The 22,371-nt window shown below is 44.1% G+C and overlaps 1 protein-coding gene across 4 annotated transcripts; it reads right to left on the bottom strand.

Annotated features, from left to right (window-relative positions):
• Positions 1-292: 292 nt before the first annotated feature.
• On the bottom strand, positions 293-15,759 carry CDKN3 (cyclin dependent kinase inhibitor 3). Of its 4 annotated transcripts, none has more exons than XM_039538370.1 (9): positions 15,722-15,759; positions 14,418-14,489; positions 8,028-8,110; positions 7,130-7,185; positions 6,400-6,444; positions 4,813-5,035; positions 3,488-3,519; positions 2,269-2,372; positions 293-906 (listed from the first exon to the last, which is right to left on the bottom strand). In XM_039538370.1, the coding sequence occupies exons 3-9, from the start codon at positions 8,099-8,101 to the stop codon at positions 820-822; spliced, it is 621 nt and encodes a 206-aa protein (XP_039394304.1). In that variant the 5' UTR covers positions 8,102-8,110; positions 14,418-14,489; positions 15,722-15,759; the 3' UTR covers positions 293-819. The 4 variants fall into 4 exon arrangements, with proteins under 4 accessions (XP_039394304.1, XP_039394306.1, XP_039394305.1 ...); XM_039538372.1 differs by having other exon boundaries at positions 2,269-2,369; XM_039538371.1 differs by having other exon boundaries at positions 4,813-5,032.
• Between the last annotated feature and the right edge of the window lie 6,612 nt (positions 15,760-22,371).

Raw genomic sequence — 22,371 nt, 5'->3', positions numbered from 1 at the left:
TCAACTAAAATAGTGACTTAGGTGTTGAGTACAGAACCAGCCCACCCCACACACGCATATGCCATCAAATTACATTAATCAAGGACTTGTGGAAAGAACTAGACTGCTGCTCTGGAACGCTTTGAAAATCCTTCACAACAGAAGAGTAAAAGGAGGCCCTTTCTGGCTCTCAGTAGCCTTGGCTCTTAGAGCTCAGCTGGCTACTGTTAAGTTACCAGATCTTTTTACTCCCATTTCAAGCTTCCCTCCCCTTTTACCCCCAACTATTCCTGCTGACTTACAAGAAAAAAAAGACAATGCATTAGTTTTATTTCTTATTTGACATTCCCTGTAATACCCTCCATTCAGTAAATACATAAAATGCAACATACAGAAAACACCAAAATTTAAAAACCAAAATACTAGTTCAGAGTGTTGAAACTTGTATGCTAGTAAGGACATCCTTGATGAAGGGAATTAATGAATCAGCAGTTCACTGCTGAAGTTACTGTACTAAAACAAGTCCATTAGAAATGAAGGGGACACCAGCATAGCATTTTTCCCTTCATGTGTGGAAATACTTGTAGAGAATGAACTTAGAAATTAGTCCTTGGAAGTTTGAAATGCAGGATATTACTATAGCTTACAAGACCCTTTCCAGCACCAGTCTTGTATCTATTTACAGTAGAGAGACTGGGTGTTAGGATAATACTTTGCCAGAAGCAGTGACTAATGAAGTGGTATTAAAAGGTCATGTAGGTGAGAGATGTCTTTTTACGTAGAACTTGTACTCGCCAAAATACCATATGTAAACAGATATACCATGATGCCAATATTAGTTTATCTTGATACTGATCTTAATATTGCATCTTTTGTTGACAGATGTGCAGCCAGGTTCTCTCGAAAGTCATGGAGATAGTTGTATTGCTGAAAAACATACAATCATATTTAGCAAAAGTGCTGAATGTGACAGACATGTTGTAAAGTTTTAAAAGAGATATTAAATACTTCATGGTTTAGGCAAGGCTCTAGCTATTAGGGTACAATAAGACCTAATCGGGGCAGGAGAGGGCAGATTACCCCACATCTGCCTACTGCACAATTACTACACCTTACTCTGAAGCATTTGGTGCTGTCCACTGTTAGGACAGAGACAGGATATTGGACTAGATGGACCTTAAGTTTGATCCAGTCTGGCAACTCCCGTGTTCCTATTATAGTGAAGTTGGAGATATAATAATTCTGGTTGTGGTTGGCATTATTAAATGGGAAACTGCTTCATTTGTGAATAAGTAGCTCTACTTCCTCTGCATGTAGTCCAAGAAGTAGAACACTGCTTCCAGGTAGCTGAATATAGGGCACAACAATCTACATAGAGTGCTGGTGGGCCCAATCAGTCTTGAGTAAAGATTCCAAACGGTGTAAACTACATAACAAGTGTTCCAAAAAATATATAGGCAATCAGGGGAATTAAAACACAGATCCCCCATATCTAATAAAAGCAGGGTGGGACTCCCTAGCTTCAGTAAACAGTGCTTACTCTGCTCTCCACTCTGACTTAGCTGAAGTGTGCCTGCTTCCCAAATCCTATTCGGCTACTTCAGCTAGCAGTAGGCAGCCTTCTCTGCCACTCTGCCTTCTTTAGAAGGCATTTAAAATAACGTTAGATCTAGAAGTTGTGGTGAGATCTTGACTGGTGTATATTCTCTGGCTTTATGAACTATAGTCTTGCCCGTTGTATGACCTATGTATTCTGAGTAGGTTTAATACTAGCATTGGGACATGGGCAGAAGATAGATGATAAATGGTAAATGACAGCTAGAATAGGAACTAATATGCAAGTGTGAGTCGAAGAGAAGAGTTTTAGAATCGAGGCAGATCAAGGTGCAGTAAGAATGAAAGGAAGGATTTTTGTAATAGAAAGGAAGAAGCAACAACGCCTACTACGAGCCATAGGTGGGAGTGGGGTGGAGGGCAACAGGGGAGAGAGGTAAAGAACAGAGCAACCGGGTGGGGAGGAGGAGGGAATAGAATGGCTATTGGCGATAAAGGAGGAAAGATGTGAAGTTCTGGTGTAGACAGACTGAGGCTGAGTTGGTGTGATAGCATGTTACTACAAGCAGCTCAATCCCAACATTCAGAGGTAGTAAGGGCATGAATTACTAGAGACCTGCTTTAACTCTCAGAAAGAAAGCCATCTCTTCATGAGGACAGATCCTAGTACAGAGGCACAGTCCCACCAGAGGTCTTCTCCATTTTAGTATTCCCTTCCCCCCACAGCCTCCTTACCTTTATTGTCTGTATTGCCCCAGATCCTCTTAAGTCTCGGAGGCTCTCTATTGCCTCTTGGGGTTCCATTGCATCAGATAATTGAAGCAAAAGACATGCAGCTACTGTAAGGAAAAGACATGCATAAGTATGCATGCTAACAATCATTTCTGTATGTAATGAAACTTCTGCTCACTGATGTTTGTGCTTAGACAACCACTGGAGTCTCACGGCCACTTCAGAACTGCAATTTCTTCATCATACGAAGGTCCAGAGATCTGTTACAATGGATACTTCAACCTGGTTGCAGTTGGGGGCAGAACGAGGCCTGCCAGTCATTAGCAGCAGGGAAGTTTGCTCAAGTTTTCCCTGCATCCTCAGCAGCTCCCCCAGCATTCCTGGCTGCAGAGCTTTTTGGAGGGAAAGTCCAAACTTTAATTCAAAACTTTAACAGGTTGGCCCCGTAACATCTCGAGGGCCGTTTGTGCATTTTGGGAGATTGTTGTTTCAGCTCCATTCCCCTTCTGTGGTGTTTGCAGCTTTTGGCACCCCTCAGGCTTTGGGGAGAGAACTAAGTTGAGAAAAAACAGACAAAACGAGAGCTGCATGTCTCCTGCTTCCCCCTCATTGAGGGTCATGCAGGGAGCTCTGCGGGCAGAGTGCAGTCCCCACCGTGGCGGAAATGGAGGCAAGTCACAGCGAAGGTGTGGAAAAGGAGACAGAGGCAAGGTCTAGTTTGTTCCCTTTACAAATCAGACAAGAAGTCTCTCCACACTTCCATATAGTTGAGTGCACAGAGCTATGGTGCATTGTTCACTGGCTTTTTTTTATTCTTTAAAAAGTCTGACTAAAGAAGTTTCTTGCTTGATCAGTACCAAGAGCTCCTAAATAAACTGGCTTGGGCCTGCTCCATTTATTACAGTGGATGTCTGGTCAGGCCTGATGTTGGCAGAAACATGGGTGAGAACACAACTGTAGTAACCAAGGCCTGTCAAACTATAACCAACCTTATTATAGGAGGCTATTAAACTTCTCCCATTTTCCACATGACTCCATAAGGCCTGCACTGTGCAAGGGCACCAAGTTCCATTTCCAACTCAGAAACCTCTGGTTCATAATGCATTTTGGTCCCTTAGGTGCCAGACTAATATATATTTTAGTTCTATTACCAGAAGAGGATGTGGCTAAATTGCATCAATATTAAGCAATGACATGGGGGGAGGAGGGAAAAGATGCTTACTGAGACATGAACGTCCAAGTCCTCCGTAACAGCTGAAAGAAAAGAAGGACTTGTTTTAATAGTGCAGTAGAACTGGGGCCTTATTGTGCTTGGTAATCCTTGGGAGATCAAGATGGCTAGAAGCTACTTCCCTCTTCTGTGAACCCAGTGGAAAAAGAATTCATTCAAGAATACCTTGACCACAATTCCACCGTCTCCTATAATCTAAGGAAACAAGCCTCACAATACAGGCTTGGGACATTAGAGTTGTGTGAAAATCCAGTCCTTTGGTAAAACCTGTGGGAATCCGCCCCTGTGGAAGAGTTGTGTTCTAGATTCACAGAAAGCAAGATCAGATCATTTTGGTAGATTTTATGCCCATAGCTTCTCTGGTGCCCAATGGGAAAGAAGAAACACAGCATCCAATGGAAATACCTCATCCTACCTCTAGATCAAAATTCCTCCTCCCCACCCAAAGTCCATTTCTTAGTGGATTAGTAGAATGCACCATGATATCCTTATGTAAGGTGGATGGCCTGAAACAAAGTAGAAATTTTTTAATACCGTATTTTCCGGCGTATAAGGTGACTGGGCGTATAAGACGACCCCCTAATTTTACAGTTAAAACATAGGTTTTGGCCTATACTCGCCGTATAAGACGACCCCCCCTTCCGAGGGGGGGAGCCCAGAGCCTTTTAAATCCCAGCCGGGGCCGGGAGTCAGAGGGCTCTGGGCTGCCTGCAAGTGCGGGGAGCCCAGAGCCCTTTAAATCCCAGCCGGGGCCGGGAGTCAGAGGGCTCTGGGCTGCCCGCCGCGGCGGGGAGCCCAGAGCCTTTTAAATCCCAGCCGGGGCCGGGAGTCAGAGGGCTCTGGGCTGCCCGCTGTTTATACCCGGCGTATAAGACGACCCCTGATTTTTGGGGGTTGTTTTTTAGTATAGAAAGTCGTCTTATACGCTGGAAAATACGGTAGCCATTAGTGTTTCCTAAAGGCTCAAGGTATGTCGCCCTGGTAGCTGCTGTGAATTTTAGTTTCTCTCAGGTAGTACGCCATGGGTCATCCCACTAGACCAGCTAGGAAAACGGGAGGAGGCTCTAGGTGTCCAGCCCTACAAAGCCTAGCATTATTTCTCACTGAACGGGGCAAGGAAATGGAAGTAGTTGTAAGTGTGTGCCAGACGAAGACACGGTGAAAGAGAGGGAATGTCACAGTTTGAATTAACCCTAAAGGAAGCCAGCCAGCCAGCCGTCATTTGACATTATTATACATTAAAGTTTTGATTGTTCATCAATCTGGAGGAAAGTTGATAGATGCCTTGTGGAGATAGGAAGGAAATAGAAACTTACTGTATTAATGTTTTCCGGTTGTTTTCCAGACAGCCCCTTAGTTCTTCCAGAATGGTACAGCAGTTGGCGATGTCAGGAGTGTCTCCATCAGGAATAGGGTGGTGGTGCACAATAATCCCATGCTGCTGGTAGGAGTTTAGTAGGTTTGGCACCCGATATTTTGAGAGCTCTCCTCTGGTACAGAGCACAAATATATCCTGTGTCCCATACCTCTTTAATTCTTCTGCCAACAAACCAAGACACTTGCAAATAAAAAAAGCGCCTATCAAGTTAAAGATCTACTTAGACAAAAATGCTAATCAATTCAATTTCAGGGATTAATGTAAGAATCAGCAAGAACTAAAAATTCTTCTCAGCATTAGTCAAGTCCCCTCTTTTCTGATCATCTTTGAGCAGTCATGAAGGGACTTTTGCTGATACAACACAAGTCTTTGCTACAAAGCATAGGTGTGTTAGAACAAAAGCTTGAGGAATCATGTTAACTATCACAGCGTTAAACAGCAACCAGTGGAGATGTTGTGGTTAGCACAACTGCTGGTCAGCTAACATTTTGGTTCTAGTATGGTTTACCCATGACCAGCCGACACAAACACTAGAAGAACTGTAGGGTTAACCGTGAACACTGTGTTTATGCTCATTGGTAGGATCCTGAAGTTGGCAAGTTATTGAAATAAAGATTAGAAGTATTTGTGCTTAGGCTTTGAACTAGCTCTTCTTGGGAAGCTTGCTATCCTACATTGGGATTATCAGAGCTTCCTGTTACGGTAGAGGAAAAAGTAAAGACAACTGCCTCTGACTATGGGCTGTACCTATTCAGCAGTGAGTACTCTCAGTTGGTGGTGAACCCATGTAAGAGGTGATGTTTTTCTCTTGCAAAAGAGACTCATTACATTAAACAGTGCACACAGCTTCACATTCCTCCAAGCACATTGAGCACTACAGAAGCCCGGATTAACACAATTGTTAAATCAATACTCCCTCAGGAACTTTTCACCCAGTAAAAGGAAACACTACATGTATTTGTAAAAGGGAAACTCTGAACACTAATGGAGATGGCACAGCTTAACTGTCATGATTGTTTCATTTCTGAGAAGATACACATGGTATCTGTAAAAAGAACAGGAGTACTTGTGGCACCTTAAAGACTAACAAATTTATTTTAGCATGGTTAGAAAGATTATGTGATACAATCTCCAGTCTAAGAGAGCAGGCAAGATTCTAGTGACTAAAATAGTAAATTTATGCACTTTTAATTCACCATGTGCATTTGAAAGTGCTTACTTACAATATGAAAAAGAAAGATCTAAATTAGTGTAGAGTCCATATACAACATATAAATCAAAAGAGCAAGAGCATGTGTTAATGGGTGTGTCTATGTAGCATGTGTGCATATACACCTCTACCTCGATATAATGCTGTCCTTGGGAGCCAAAAAAATCTTACCGCGTTACAGGTGAAACCGTGTTATAGTGAACTTGCTTTGATCCGCCCCCCCGGAGCGCTTCTTTACCGCGTTATATCTGAATTTGTGTTATAGCGGGTCGCTTTATATCGGGGTAGAGGTGTATATATTTTATATAAACCTACCTATATCTTTCTGAAGATTTCTTCTAACATCCTTGAACCTACAACCTAAAATAAAATATGAAGAAGTGAGTTGGGTGGAATAGAAACATTTGAAAGAACAGTTCACTGTCGCAAGTAGAGTAGTTGTGTAGGGGAGTGCAGACAGAATCATCATGTTTAATAAAGTAACAGGGCAGCTTTTCTAAGCCTGTAACTAACATCTAGTTTTTAAGCCTTCCCAAAAGGGAGAGAGCTTCTGATATGATTAACTGGGCTACACTTAAAGAGATTGGCAAGAGATCAGCAAGAAGTGAGATAGTTGTAGGGTTACTAGTAGGAAGATGAAATACTTTACTAATATTTTACATTTTTAGAATGTAACAGTGTAGGATTTTTCAGATGTGATCTTTAGTTTGACATTCCTTATAGTGGAAAAATGTGGCTTGGTCAGAGTTGTCCCATTTCATGGGCTTGCATTGCCATTTACGATCATAAAAGGTACTCCAATTTGGAAAGCACACTAGTTTATCTGCAGTTACCTTTCATCACTTCTTCTGGATTAGGCAAAACAGTCTCAGGCATCAAACCAAGAGATCTGATACCTCCACTCTTTCCAATATTGTGTGCTCAGAAGACATGTGTATCACTCCACTAAGCGAGTAAGGTTTAGAGAGATCTTTGGAGACAGCATAATTTCCTCCTAGCTTTAAACCATGCTTTCAACCAAACTTCTAAAACCAGCGCTACGTACCTGGCAGAGAACATACTCCCAGAAACTGAGAACAATAGACAGATGACAGGGCTAACCTACCAAAAGAAAATGCAGAATATAAACTTGAATTCCAGCTCAAGTTTTCAATACTAGACAGCTACTTTCTCAGTGGGGTTGTGGAAAAGTTATCCAGCAGTAGTCCAGTTTGAATATCAAGAATTAGAGCCAGAAAACTTTGTAGTGTTTACTGATAAAAGAGAATCACATGTCCACACTACAACATTTTATTTCTGATCACATGTATCATACGCTTAAGTGAGAAGAGGTACATGAAGTGTACACACACAGTGAAGAAGTTTTAACACTTCTGAGGTGTATATTAAAGTATCAATACTTCATTCCGAACCATTTTACTATTTGATTAAATTTCATGTTGCCTCCTCTGTAAGAGCTATGGATCAAATCTTCTTAACCTACAACATCTTCACAGTGTGTCAGAAATGATTAAGAATTAAGTTACTTGGGAATTAAAGTAAATGGATTTTAGTCACTCACAAGTTATGTTTTAATCAGAGTCTGGACTAATATCTTCAGGTTGCAGAGAGACATGGCAGTTATACTAGCAAGTTTAGTTGTCATGTATGTCCAGTGTTTGATTTCATTACTATTTCTATGACTTCTCTGAAATATCACTGAAGACAGTGGCCTGCTGCAGGTTCCTTTAGGACAGGTACAATCTATTGTCCAGCTGTGTGGTTTTATGAATATTTAGTCCCACAGTTAGTGCAGATATTTAGCTGCAAGCAGCATACAAGTGTTCTTCAAACCTTATATATGTTACTTGGGATATTTCTGAAAGGCCAGAAATTGCTGAGTGAAACATCCATGAGGGTATGTCATTACAAAGAATTTTTTGCTCAAAAAAAGTGTGTCTTACCATGATATCTGAAATGGTATCTGATCATCTTGAATAGGCTCTTCATCAGATGAGTCAAACTCATTTGCTTGCATCGCGCCAGGCTTCAACAGAAGAGTAATTGCTATAAGGAATTGTTTGTCAACATCTGCTGTGTTGCAAGCACACTACAACAGATGAGGTTTTTTTCTTTAGTAAAAGGTTACCATTGTTCACATAGGATGCATTACTTATAAGACCACTTTGATGTAGCTCAAAGGTTTAGTTTAAGATGATAGACTACAACATTATTGAACGTTAGCCACTATCTACACTGAGCCCAGGTATACACTAGCGGGGGTGGGGGCAGTTGTCGACCTAAGATATGCAACTTCAGCTATGCGTAGCTGAAGTCGGCATATCTTAGGTCGACTTACCTGGCCGTGAGGATGGCGGTGAGTCAACCGCTGCCACTCCCCCATCAACTCTGCTTCCGCCTCTCGTGAGCTGGAGTTCCGGAGTTGATGGGGAGTGCTATCGGGGAGCAATTTTATCGCATCTACACTAGACGTGATAAATCAACCCCTGATAGATTGATCACTACCCGCAGATCTGGCAGGTGGTGAAGACCTGCCCTCAGGTTCAATCTTATATAAGATTTTGAATACTTGTCTGTAGCTCTCTGCTATATAAATAGTTCATCAGGCTTGTGAAAAAAAACACAACAGGTTTCAAATAGCAAAAAATTATATATATATTTTTAAACACCTGTCACTCTGAAGCATTCACATGAACATAACATACTTGAACAGAAGATGTGGATGTTAGGAACAGGCTCTAATTTTAATGTATGAAGAAGAACTTTTTTCCCTCAAGGTTATGAGCACATCAAGGTTCTTGTTATTCCTATTTTGAAAGTTTTAGAACTGTCTATGAAGTGAGAGGAGAATCAATGGTGATTCAGAGCAGTGCATTGCTAATAGGTGGATCAACTGTTATTAAATGTTAATGAGAGGGAAGCGAGTGGAGCAGTGAACGTCAGGAGGCCTATAGCTATCTTAGCTAGAAGGTTGGCATGGCACCTAATACACAGCACTGAACAAAACTGGCTAGCTCATTTTTTTTTTATGATCTTCACCATATTGATCTCATTAGATGGTTGTTCTGCATTCTAGCTAGTGAATGGAAGAGCTGCAAACAAGTGATTTGTTAGATGCATTCTGACTTAGCATGCCTAATTTTGAAGGAAGTGGTAGGAAACAAGGCAGTGAATGGACTAAAGTAATAATAAAGTCATCTAAAGCAACATGTACACAAGATAGGCTATGTGCTCAGCTCAAAGTGCAGAAAGTAGTTTCTTGGATTCTTTAATATCAGATGATCCATCAAATGAAACTGTCTATTGAAGACAACAAAAACATTGATTAGTTTGATGATCCTGCAAATAAGACATTTTCAATGCTGTTGTCATCACTCCAGTCAGAATGATTGCTGAAGGAGACTTCAGTTGTGTCTGTTCATCTTTATCATCCAGAGATTAGCAATTATGACACTAACAACTGAAAGGCAGAGACTTGAGCCTAAAGTGTTCTTTAACACTAACCTCATCCCCCTCAGTGTAGCACAAAATGAGAAACGAAAAGAGACTGAAGCACTTCACCCTGGATATATCTCCATACAGATTTTTAACTTACAAGTCCACTAATACATGCTGCTAGAATCAGTAGTAACATTAGTATAGCAGAACCTCAGCGTTACGAACACCAGAGTTCCGACCTGACCGGTCAGCCACACCCCTCATTTGGAACTGAAAGTACACAAACAGGCAGCAGAAGGCAATAAAAGAAAAGAAAAAAAAAAGCAAACAATACAGTACTGTGTTAAATGTAAACTGCTAAAAAAAAAGGGAAACGGAAAGTTTAAGAAAAGATTTGACAAAGTAAGGAAACTGTTTTTGTGCTTGTTTCATTTAAATTAAGATGGTAAAAAGCAGCATTTTTCTTGTGTATGGTAAAGTTTCAAAGCTGTATTAAGTCAATGTTCAGTTGTAAACTTTTGAAAGAACAACCATAACGCTTTGTTCAGAGTTATGAGCAACCTCCATTCCCAAGTGTTTGTAACTCCGAGGTTCTACTGTACAAAACTGAACACTAGCAATGATCTAATAATAGCTAAAAGCATTGGGGGGGGGGGGGAAGGCATCTCTACTTAATGCAAAGGATTCTACATCTGAAAAGAAAACTGTGCAAGTAGCTGCAAATGCCACCCAAAAAGGAAAAAAAATGACAAAGTTGATAAACTGAAAATAGAAGAGAACAACAAGTGTTTTCATCTTAAACATCTGACATATAGATGTTTAGCAAACTAGTTAAACCTTGTTGAGAAAGTAGTGACAGTCCTAAAGTACACTGTGGAAGTTAGTTGACTTAGGGAACGAGAGCTAAGGAAGCGTTGTTCTAACGCCCCTACTCTACTTGCGCTACATTGATGACATCATCATCCGGACTCATGGAAAAGAAGCCCTCGAGGAATTCCACCGTGATTTTAACAATTTCCATCCCACCATCAACCTCAGCCTAGACCAATCCACACAAGCGGTCCATTTCCTAGACACTACTGTGCTAATAAGTGATGGTCACATAAACACCACCCTATACCCGAAACCCACTGACCGCTATACTTACCTACATGCCTCCAGCTTCCATCCCGGACACACCACATGATCCATTGTCTACAGCTAAGCTCTAAGATACAGCTGTATTTGCTCCAATCCCTCAGACAGAGATAAACACCTACAAGATCTCTATCAAGCATTCTTAAAACTACAATACCCACCTGCTGAAGTGAAAAAAACAGATTGACAGAGCCAGAAGAGTACCCAGAAGCCACCTAGTACAGGACAGGCCTAACAAAGAAAATAACAGAACGCCACTAGCCATCACCTACAGCCCCCAACTAAAACCTCTCCAGTGCATCATCAAAGATCTACAACCTATCCTTAAAGATGATCCCTCACTCTCACAGATCTTGGGAGACAAGCCAGTCCTCGCTTATAGACAGCATCCCAACCTGAAGCAAATACTCACCAGCAACTGCACACCATACAACATAAACACTAACCCAGGAACCTATCCTTGCAACAAAGCCCGATGCCAGCTCTGTCCACATATCTATTCAAGTGACACCATCATGTGACCTAATCACATCAGACATGCCATCAGGGGCTCGTTCACCTGCACATCTACCAATGTGATATATGCCATCATGTGCCAGCAATGCCCCTCTGCCATGTACATTGGCCAAACCGGACAGTCTCTACGCAAAAGAATAAATGGACACAAATCTGACATCAGGAATCATAACATTCAAAACCCAGTGGGAGAACACTTCAACCTCTCTAATCACTCAGTGACAGACTTGAAGGTGGCAATTTTGCAACAAAAAACTTCAAAAACAGACTCCAAAGAGAGACTGCTGAACTTGAATTAATATGCAAATTAGATACAATTAACTCAGGCCTAAACAGAGACTGGGAATGGTTGGATCATTACACTAATTGAATCTATTTCCCTATGTTAAGTTCTCCTCACACCTTCTATGGGTCATCTTAATTATCACTTCAAAAAGGTTTTTCTCCTCCTGCTGGTGATAGCTCATCTCAATTGATTAGACTTTTCCTGTTGGTATGCATACTTCCACCTTTTCATGTTCTTTGTATGTATAAATATCTCCTGTCTGTGTGTTCCATTCTATGCATCCGAAGAAGTGAGCTGTAGCTCACGAAAGCTCATGCTGAAATAAATTTGTTAGTCTCTAAGGTGACACAAGTACTCCTGTTCTTTTTGTGGAAGTTTAGAAGTTTTCCTGCAACTGCTAGCAGCTTCTTGGGTTTGTTGGTTGAAAAAGGAGGACAGATCACTCCCACTTCCCAACTACACTTGGTGGAACACAAGAAGGTTATGGCAGTTAGATGCATAAATATATTGAAATTTGCATTAAGCACAAGGAGAACTTTCATCGAAAATAGCATGTTTTACATAACAAAGGAACTGACAGTTTACAAAAGCAATTAAAGGGATTTCACAGAGTACAGGCTATCACCCATACTGCAACAGCAATATAAATCTGTCTTGAACTAATTAAAAGAACTGCAGTCACCAAAATCAAACTCAAAAACCAATTCAGAAATGCTGTAGCACCTTTCTAGTACTTAACCAATGTGACAGATCCTAAACATGGATGTCACAGGTTTAGATTCCCCTGCCACCGTCAAAAAGTCTAAAACATGGTTGCCACCATGCAACCCCAATATCCTTCCTTTTATTCTAAAATTTAAAACTGAAGACCCAGATCTGTTTGTGAAGGAGGTTGCAACAAAAATGAGCAAGTAAAATAGGGAAGACAGGACAGCTGAATTCAGAATAGTGTCAGTTTTTATGACTTGTGCTTCTGTCTAGTCAACCAAAATATGTACTGAGCACATTCAGACTGTTTTGGTCAAATCCTTATAACACATAGGCCTGGTCTACACTGGAGGTGGGGGGAAAGACTAGATGCGATAAATTGACCCCCGTTGGATCGATTGCTAACCGTGGATCCAGCCGATAAGGTAGACAAGCCCATAGTAGGTGATGAAAAAGGTGGTACATTGGTTACATTATCAGCTTCTGTAGGAAGGTACAAGAGTAATAACCCTAACGAATTAGACTGGAGACACTTCTTGCACTTTAATGGAGATCTTGCACTTGTCTAAGTAGAGACAGGTGTATGCTTTTTTAAAAAATAGTTGAGGAATAAATAAGTTTACTAAGGCCATGTCTACACTTACAAGCTTACAGCAACAGAGCTGTATCGCCATAAAATTGCTTGTGGGGCTGTGTTATGCAGACGGGAGAGAGCTCTCCCGTCGACATAATAAAACCAGTTCAACAAGTGGCAGTAGCTATGTTGGTGGGAGAGCGTCTCCCATTGACATAGCGCTGTGCACACGAGCGCTTATGCCAGCAACATTCATGTCACTTGAGAGGTGTTTTTTCATACCTCTGAGCAACAAAAGTTTTGCTGACCTAAGTGCTAGTGTAGACATGGCCTAAATGAATCATAGTAGGCATTTCATTTCTAAAACCTCTGTAGGTTTTTGCCCTCCCTTCCAGGAAAAAGTGGGGTATTTTGTATTATTGGAAAAAAGTCACAATTCTGTACTATTGTCAATCAAAAGTTTCCATGAGCAACCTTGAAATAACCACAAAAGTAAAATCAGTCAAATAAAACATAGCATTCAAACGATACATGTATGATTGCACTAAAGGTATGCTGAAGATGGGAGCAAGTATCAAAACATCAATCATATAGCACTTATTAATATTTATCCATAAACACAGCCAGGGGCTGCTCTGAAGAATTCCCCATGTCTTTAAATGATTGGAGTTTACCCTAAGCACACAGAGCTGTGTAATTGTGCCTTAGAACAAGTGTAATATAATTCATTTCTACAAGGTTCCTCAAACATATTTGTGAAACAAATAATCTGGATGGAAGATACATAAACTCAGTCTACACATGTCAGGGCACCTCCAATAGCAGAGTGTTGCCTATTTTTGTTTGAGTTGCATGCATGAAAGTAGTGCTTCTGAAAATCTGTGACATGAAAGCCCTGAAGACTGAAATCCTCTTGCCACAGAACAGGTACAACACTGGCACCTGCTGTGCATCCTCTCCTACCTTTTCATGCCTTTGTCTCAACCTTATCCTAGAGAGATTACCTTTAGGGATGAGAGGGGAATTTAGTTCCCAGGCTTACTCAATATTGAGTGAATAGTTATTGCTAATTGGGATGATGATGGTTTGTCATATGAACTGGGCTGACACCACTATACCCATTTCAAACGATGGACCACAAACAGCCACTAGATAGTAATGATTTCCAGCCACTACCAACCAGGGAAGAATTCAGATGGTTACCCTAGCTGTCAAAGGCTCCATACTCATTACTTGTCTGAGCCATTCAGTTACGCTGCCAGGCAATTGCGAGCTCACCCATGTCAGAAACAAGAATAGTGTCCTGAAATGTGAATAGGCAACAGTGTGGTGGGCCTTAGGCTACGTAGCTAATAAGAAACTTCAGTGCCTGTGGTATGCTTAGAGTGGAGGTGGAAACTTCACAACGGAGGGCTAAGTGAAAGCAGCACCAACCTGGAACAAGGTCAGGGTTGTGGCAGCCCCATGAAAATCCCAGAACTGTAGCGAGAGGCAAAGAGCCCTGGCATTACTAGGGCTATTCTCTAGCAAGGAAGGTAAGTGGTGCTGCAACAACTTCACCAGCAATATTACAATCACAGAAAGGATACATCATATGGATACATTCATGTACAGTAATTGTGGGGGGTAGCAGACAGCAGGGCAGAAACACAGTCCATAAAGCGGAGGCCTTACCACTTGTTAGCAGCCAGACTCTTTCCCTAGGGTAGGCGAGCATCACATTTCCTGGGTTCCCAAGTCACTGACGTGCAGATTCAGGAAGTAACTAAATATTCAGAAAAGCTATCACAGAACAGAGGGATGTTTTACTGGGATGGAGGGGAACCCTGTCCTCCCCCCACAGCTCAGGAAGGAGAAGGGAGAAAAGATAACCCTGTCTCCCCCCTCACCCCCCCAGCCACGGGGGGGGGAAGAGGAGTGATAACCCTGTCCCCTCCCCCCCCGGGGGCTCAGGACGCGGGGGGGGGGGAAAGAGAGGGATAACCCTCCCCCCTCCGCCCCCGGGGCTCAAGACGCGGGGGGGGCGGGGGAGAGTGATAACCCTGTCCCCCGCCCCCCCCGGGGCTCAGGACGCAGGGGAGTGATAACCCTGTCCCCCTCCCCCGGGGCTCAGGACACGGGGAGTGATAACCCTGTCCCCTCCCCGGGGCTCAGGACACGGGAGTGATAACCCTGTCCCCCCCCCCGGGGCTCAGGACACGGGGGGGGGGAGTGATAACCCTGTCCCCTCCGCCCCCGGGGCTCAGGACACGGGGGGGGGTGTGTGATAACCCTGTCCCCTCCCCGGGGCTCAGGACACGGGGGGGGGAGTGATAACCCTGTCCCTCCCGGGGCTCAGGACACGGGGGGGGGAGTGATAACCCTGTCCCCACCCCCCCGGGGCTCAGGACGCGGGGGGGGGGGGAGTGATAACCCTGTCCCCGGGGCTCAGGACGCGGGGGGGGGGGAAGTGATAACCCTGTTCCCCTTCCCCCCCCGGGGCTCAGGACGCGGGGGGGGGGGGAAGTGATAACCCTGTCCCCTTCCCCCCCCGGGGCTCAGGACGCGGAGGGGGAGTGATAACCCTGTTCCCCCACCCCGGGACTCAGGACGCGGGGGGTGGGGAAGAGAGGGATAACCCTGTCCCCTCCCCCCCGGGGCTCAGGACGCGGGGGGGGGGAGAGGGGGATAACCCTGTCCACCCCCCCGGGGCTCAGGACGCGGGGAGAGGGGATAACCCTGTCCCCGGGGCTCAGGACGCGGGGGGGGGGGAGAGGGGGATAACCCTGTCCCCCCCCCGGGGCTCAGGACGCGGGGGGGGGAGAGGGGGATAACCCTGTCCCCCGGGGCTCAGGAACGGATGCTGGGGTAACCCGGTCCCGTCCCCGGCTCAGGGGCGGGGTAACCTCCCCCCAAACATCCCGTCCCGGCTGAGGCGGCCGTGGGGCGCTCCCCGCCACACCGACCCCTCAGGGCCCGACACGCCGGGCGCCCCTCACCAGGTTCACCATCCCGGCGCTCGGTTTGAACAGGCCGCTGTCCCGCCCCCTTGGTTCGGCCCGGCCCAGGGCGCTCATTGGTCAGTCCCTTCCCGCTCTCACCCAATCCCCTGCAGGCAGGCGGCTCGCGCCGGATACAAATAAACCCCGCCCCCTAACAACGCACAAGCCTCCTCTCCTCCCGAGCAGCATGAAAAGCATCTTCTGATTGGCCGAAGTAGGCGGCCTTTAGAAAACGCGCCCAAGCTTTAACTGGATTGGTTAGCTGGGAGGAAGGGGCGGGGATTATGGCTGGTCAATGCTGAGTGGTTAAAAGGGCGGCTGTGGGCGGATGCAGGTGCCAGGGTGCAGCCGTGGGTGGGAAGATGGTTGCCAAGGAGCAGCCCCTGGTGGTGTTGGTAGGGTTCCCTTTGGCCAAGGAAGGCAGGGGCTGAAGATGGCTGCTAAGGGGTGGGGCAGCAGCAGGCAGGGGTAGGTGCAACTGCCAAGGGGTGAAGGAGACAGTAGGGTCCTTGCTAGCCAAGGCAGCCCCTGCCAGACCCAGGGTATGAGCATCCTACAGCTCCTGGGGGAAAAAAAAATGGTCTCTCTCCACAGGGTGTATTGATCCTTAGCTAGCCCTGTCGCATATGTCTAACGGGCTCTTCTGGAGAGAGCAGCGCAGAGTGGCCATAACCAACTTAGGGATCAAAGTTCTTCACACACGCTGTGTGTGCTGCACCAGTCTTGCCCCTGTGGTTGTCTTTGGCATAGCAATGGCCTGATGCTCTGCTGAGCACAACGGAAAGGAAGAGGGAGGGAAGTGTTGGTTAAGTGCAAGGGTGAACTCCCTACCACTTACGAAATGTGCTACGGTGGTAGATTCTTCATGCACAAGATCTGAGGCTGAGTTTGAAAAGATGACCCTGAGTTTATACAAAGAGCACATGGGAGAGGAAGGATGTTCTTGTGGTTAGAGTACTGGATGGGGACTCAGGTAATCACTCTGGCTCTTCTGCAGACTTGCGGTGTGACCGTGGGCATATCACACACCTGGAAACGTTCAAAGGGCCTTTGACTGTTCTGCAGGGTATTTGGCTAGCCAATTTTGGGTGCACAGAAAATAGGGAATTTTCAAAGAATGTTTGTTATTTCAAACTATGCACTTAGTATTGGATGCCCAGTCCTCAGCTGGACACCCAGTCCCTGGAATGTCAGAAACTCACACTATATGATGCTATGCTCTCCAGGCACTGCTGTTCTCCTAGGGGCAAACTCACCATTGCATCAGCAGAGAAAGAGAGAAGTCAGCTTGCACCATCTCTGTTCAGGACTAATTTAGTCCTTTCATGGGATAGGGTTGTCCTGAAGGTTGCCATAACTTGTCTTTGTTGAGATGGCCCCTGTTAGAAATTGCTGGGGTGTAGAAACAGCAAGATGCTGGTCTGCCCCGTCCACATCTGTGGTCTAGAATGCCCTCTGCAGCCAGGGCTCTTGTGAGGTGGTGCACAGATGGCCAAACTTGCTCTACACATGGTGTAGAGGCTCTGGAATACACAAATTGCACCTGGCCTATGGCCTGTTTGCCCCAGCCTAGCTGGCAGAAAGGGAAGACCACAGGCCAGCAATGAATCTCATGTGGCCCCATTTTAAAAAGTCACAGCCTCCCCGTCATTCAAAGTGTTTCAGCCAACCTCTTATGGGGCATCTGTGGCTTATTGGGACAGTACAATGGCATAGGAACATGAATTAAAAGCCTCGGGAATAGTGAGGAATTAATAGTTTGTTTGAAAAAGTGATATTAGAACAGCATTTCACATTCTGTGCTTGAATAGTGTAGAACTAGATTGTGAAGTGGCTAATTGGTAGTTTCTATACAATCTAAAAAAAATGTTCAAAACCGAGGGTAGGCACAAATAGCTATTGGGGCCCGGATCTCGGGGTTGAAGTGAGATCCCATGAATTTTCAAAGTAGGTGTTTGGCTGTAACAAAGTTGCTGGGATGCACTGAGATTAGTGGGATTTTCAAAAGGGCCTGTGCAAACTTTCTTGGTATGCAGGGCCAACCTGAAAGCTATATTAAGTTCATATTAGCATACATAAATTATACACGTGTGTATGCTAATAAAATCTGAACGAGGAGCATTATAAAAGCAGGCTATTTTCAGACACCTTCGGAGAATGGCCGAAAATCACAGGATTTAGGGTAGGTGCAGGTGATGGGAGCATCAAGAAGACCCCAAAATTGACACAATAGTTACAGAAATGATCTTGTTGAGGAAGAGCTGATGGGGGGAGTACATGGGAACCCTTTTTGCCAGCACAGAGCAGAGGCTGTAAATGAGACAAACACTGTGAGAAGAAATGGGAAGATATGAAATTTGTGGCAGGAGAGTGAACCCCATCTTTGCATCTTCTGTGGCTGACACGGAACAGGTATGTTTTCTATTTCTATAAGCTGCCTTATCTAACCCTGGTCCCTTCAGAGTTATATGTGCAACACTGACAATGTTCAGTACAGATAGGAAATTCACCATGGTATAGTATTCTTGCAGTTTTTTCTGCCCATTCTTGGGGAAGATAACAATTTTTATACTTGTGGATCGCATTTAGGCACACAACAGCAATGGACTTGCTGATAACAGTAGTGTTCCCAATGGTCCTTTGAAAAGACCAAGTGACAAGGATGCCAAGTGCATCATTGATCAGGACTTGTGTAGAGATGGGATTCTGTAAAGACATCATGTCAGTACTGCCCATCATGACATCAAAAATGGTAAGAACAATTCACAGTGCCGTCTGGGTATTGAGAAATGTAAGAATAGAGCTTGAGATCTATTGTCAAAGGCAAGATATCTTTCTAAATGTGAAATCTGCAGTGAATGCAGAAAACAGGATATAAAAGAACCACTGGAAACCACATGAGATTCCTGATCACACTTGGCCCAAGATTGGTGTAGATCTATTCAAATGAAATGGGGAAATATTATCTCTTATTAGTAGACAATCACTCAGGTTTGTGGTGTTTTTTAAAGAATTAAACTTGCCCAACGCAGCATGTTGCAATACCACAACATTTAAATTGCAGTTTGCTCCCCAGGGTACGTTAGATGAGTTAATACACCTCTACCTCGATATAACGCTGTCCTTGGGAGCCAAAAAATCTTACTACGTTATAGGTGAAACTGTGTTATATGAAACTTGCTTTGATCCGCCAGAGTGCGCAGCTCCGCCCCCCCGGAGCACTGCTTTACCGCGTTATATCCAAATTCTTGTTATATCGGGTGGCATTATATCGAGGCAGCGGTGTAACAGGTAATGGTCCACAGTTCATGAGTGGCTTATTTGTGCAGTTCTCTTGATATATCAGTTCAAACTCACCAACATGAAGCCCTTACCTTTCCGAATTTCTAATCTGTCTAAGGAATGGAGTCTTGTGCAAAGTGTTAATAAATTGTATAGTCAATTGCGTGACCACACTTTGGTTCGTTATGAAATATATTCAAAAGACCAAATAAGCAATGTCAGTCAGGTTTATTAATATGGCACAGGAAAGGGTTCCATATGGTACCAGTCTCTAAAGAACACCCCATGCAGCGATGTTACATTTACCTTATGCAGAAGGTGTGCTCCCCAAGTTATACGTTTCAGCTGGTATTATTTATATAATGATTTTACAAGTTATATCTCTTTACATGACACTAAAACCCAACTCATTAGTTTGTCCCAGTTCCCTAACTTGTACTTGTTCTGTTCTTTCCTTATCTTTGTTTTGGATACTAGCATTCCAGGTACTGGTCTGAGAAGGTACTTTCCTAGCTTGTATTAAGACATGGAACAAGTGTATCTTGATTTGGACAAGTTTCCTATCTGCTTATGCCAAATGCTTATTTCAGCTAATGCAAGGAGTTATGGGATAATTAGCATAAATGAATAGGATTATGGTATAGGCCAGTTTAGGCTATATCACTGTTACAAGTATTTGTGCTTAATGTTATGGGTTCTTAATGCATATTAATCTATGTATGGTGCTGATAATGCATATTATTAATATGATATATTTATATGCTAGCCAGCATATAGTCGTCAACAAAAGAGAGGGTGGGGAAGAGTCTTGGAAGGATGCCGTAGGGGGACAAGAGTGAGAGATTTGGTTCACTTTAGAGGGAAGTTGTGAGGAGCGGGTCTGAGAAAGGGGACAGTTTAGGTAGAAAATTGTAACATGTTTGAAAAAATATTAAAGTAATTTGGCTTTCTAGACAAAGATTGGTCGGGAATGAATAACGGCTCGGTAGAGAAGGAATTGGGGATAATTTTATATTAAATAAATCACTGTGGGACTAATAAGAGATGCATATCTTCACCTTGATTGCTTTGCTTTGTGTGTTGTATCCCCTTCCTTCATACGTCTTTTAGTCTTCGCTCCTGCATTTTGCTCTGCACAGATGAACCCCTATACTGGGGCAGGGCCTGTGTCTTCCCTCTGCACTAGGCAAATGCCTAACACATAGTGGGTGCTATCATAATCTAAATAAAGAATAGTGAAATATTTCTTATGTAAGCATGTGTAGCAGGGTGGACCCTGCTCCTGCTGTGAAGAGGTTTAAAAAGTGGCCTGGCAGGGATTGAGAGCAGTGGCTCTCAAGGCTGAGTTGATTGGGGAAGTGGCTGCAGCTGGGGGCCACGCCCCAAACAGAGCAACAGGGCCTTATAAGAAGGCAGGGAAGCCAGAAGCCGGACAGTCTCTCTCTGCCTTCAGAGAGAGATGGGCCTGGCTGCTTAGTAGCGAAACAAGGTACCTAGGGTGAAGTAGGGCTAGGAAAAGGCTGAGGAGCTGGGGAAGCTCCAGCCTAGGAAAGCCCCAGGCTGCAGCCTAGCTATAGGCTAAGAGGTACTGGGGGTTGCAGGGGGCAACCTAGGGGTAGGTGTTAGGCCTGAATGAATATATAGCAGACAAAACCTTTGCTAGCCTGATTTCAGTCAGGTTAGCATAAAAACAGTTATGCTAACCTGACTGAAATCAGGCTAGCAAAGGTTTTGTCTGCTATATATTCATTCAGGCCTAACATAGGCAAGGCAGCAGGTCCAAACCCCCTTTGCCGATGATGAGTACTGGATACTGCAGTCTGCCCCAGCGAACGGGGGCTAGATAGAGACTGGGCAGTAGCCACTACTGAGGCGAAGTGGGGATAGTAGGGTGGGGGGTTCCCGAGGCAGGGGAAACCCAGAGAGAAAAGGGGTTACTACTGGGGGCAGCACCCCATGTGAAAGGGCACCGGGGTCCAGGGAGGGACTCGGGCCAGAGGACAGGCGGATCACCGGCCTGCAGAGGGTGCTCCGAACGCTGGCCTGAGCTAATTCCCGGAGTGACCAGCAGGAGGCGCCGCGGGGGTGAGTCTGACCCGTTTACAGCATGGGGAAAAAACCCTGCTATCTCAGATACCACTGTGTGGTGACTGTTGACTTTAAGGGTTCCATCTACTGTTTAATTTATCTGTGCACCAAATGCCGAAGTATCTGCACTGTATCCATAAATAAGATTCACACTGAATGTTTCTGGAAAAGAGACAAAGTTTTTCACCCCTGCTTTTATTTATATGCTCTCAAGACTCCATCTTAAAAGTTTCCTAATGCTGGAATTGATGTTTACATCTCCTGTTCCTGATAACCGTTCTATTTTCAAAATACTTGACAGCAATAAAAAATTTAAAAAAACAGCTTGGCTTATGTTAAAGTTTCTGTTTACGTTGTGGCTGCTCAGGAATAGATATCATTTAGCTTTTTCAGGGAATAATGCTTGTATCATGTACAATATGTCACCAAGCGCTTATGCCTCCTAAGCAATAAATAAATTTAAAAATTCTCCCATACGCATCTAAGAATAATTTACAACATGAAGGATCAAACAGCAAGATTTTTCCAAGGAGTCCTATATCCAGAGATCTAAACACAAGGGTAGGAGGGGTTTGTGGTCTGGCACCAAAGCATCTATGTGAATTTTGTAACATACAGAAACTGTGTGTGAGAATCCAAAGGGTTATGCTGAGTTAGTGGAGAATTTCCATGCAGACACAGTCATGACTGCTATGAAAGCAATCCTGAGTGAAACCTTTTGGGTTTTGGACCCTTTCTGTTTCTCATTTGATAGCAAGCAGGCTCCTGATGGCTGGCTCAGAGACCGAGGCATGTGCTTGTTGTATTGAGGCTTTGCTGAATCAGGGCCCTAGTGAAGGCATTTGTACCCTGAATATAGGGTATGTACAGGTAAAGGGTTAAATTTATGACTGTCAGACAAACAAGCATCCCACTCCAAGATAGAGGTTTGCTGGACAAACTATACTCAGCTTTTGCGAGGAGTTGAAAGGAGATCTGGAGAGTAAAAAGCATCATTGTCGTATGTTTCCTTTGATTGGGAAAATCATGGGTAATAGGATCCTTCCAAGCTACCATCATGCTTGTTAGTCACCTACCACTGCATAGCTCAATTTCTTGAAGGTCTTTTTGGAAAAAGGTTGTTTAGTTTTCTAAGAGCTCCATAGTAGTGGGGTTAGAGAGCTCCAATGGTGATATCGTCAGAAATCCCAAGGTGGCGGCATGTCAGTTTTTCATATTGTTTTGAAAAAATTATAGGTGGAACTGAGAGTTTCAAAATCTCTCTCTTCCCTCTCCTG

This window comes from Mauremys reevesii, linkage group 4 (assembly GCF_016161935.1).
Source record: "Mauremys reevesii isolate NIE-2019 linkage group 4, ASM1616193v1, whole genome shotgun sequence".
NCBI lineage: Eukaryota > Metazoa > Chordata > Testudines > Geoemydidae > Mauremys > Mauremys reevesii.
The sequence above is the reverse complement of the archived record's forward strand: the minus strand, read 5'-3'. Positions and strand labels throughout refer to the sequence as shown.

Excerpts from the sequence above, each read along its gene's own strand:
- CDKN3 (XM_039538370.1), bottom strand. The coding sequence starts at position 8,101 with ATGCAAGCAAATGAGTTTGACTCATCTGATGAAGAGCCTATTCAAGAT. Across the intron at positions 5,036-6,399 it reads AAATCTTCAGAAAGATATAG|AAGAATTAAAGAGGTATGGG; the intron begins GTAGGTTTATAT and ends GTTTGTTGGCAG. Across the intron at positions 3,520-4,812 it reads AACCGGAAAACATTAATACA|CTGTTACGGAGGACTTGGAC; the intron begins GTAAGTTTCTAT and ends CTTTTCTTTCAG.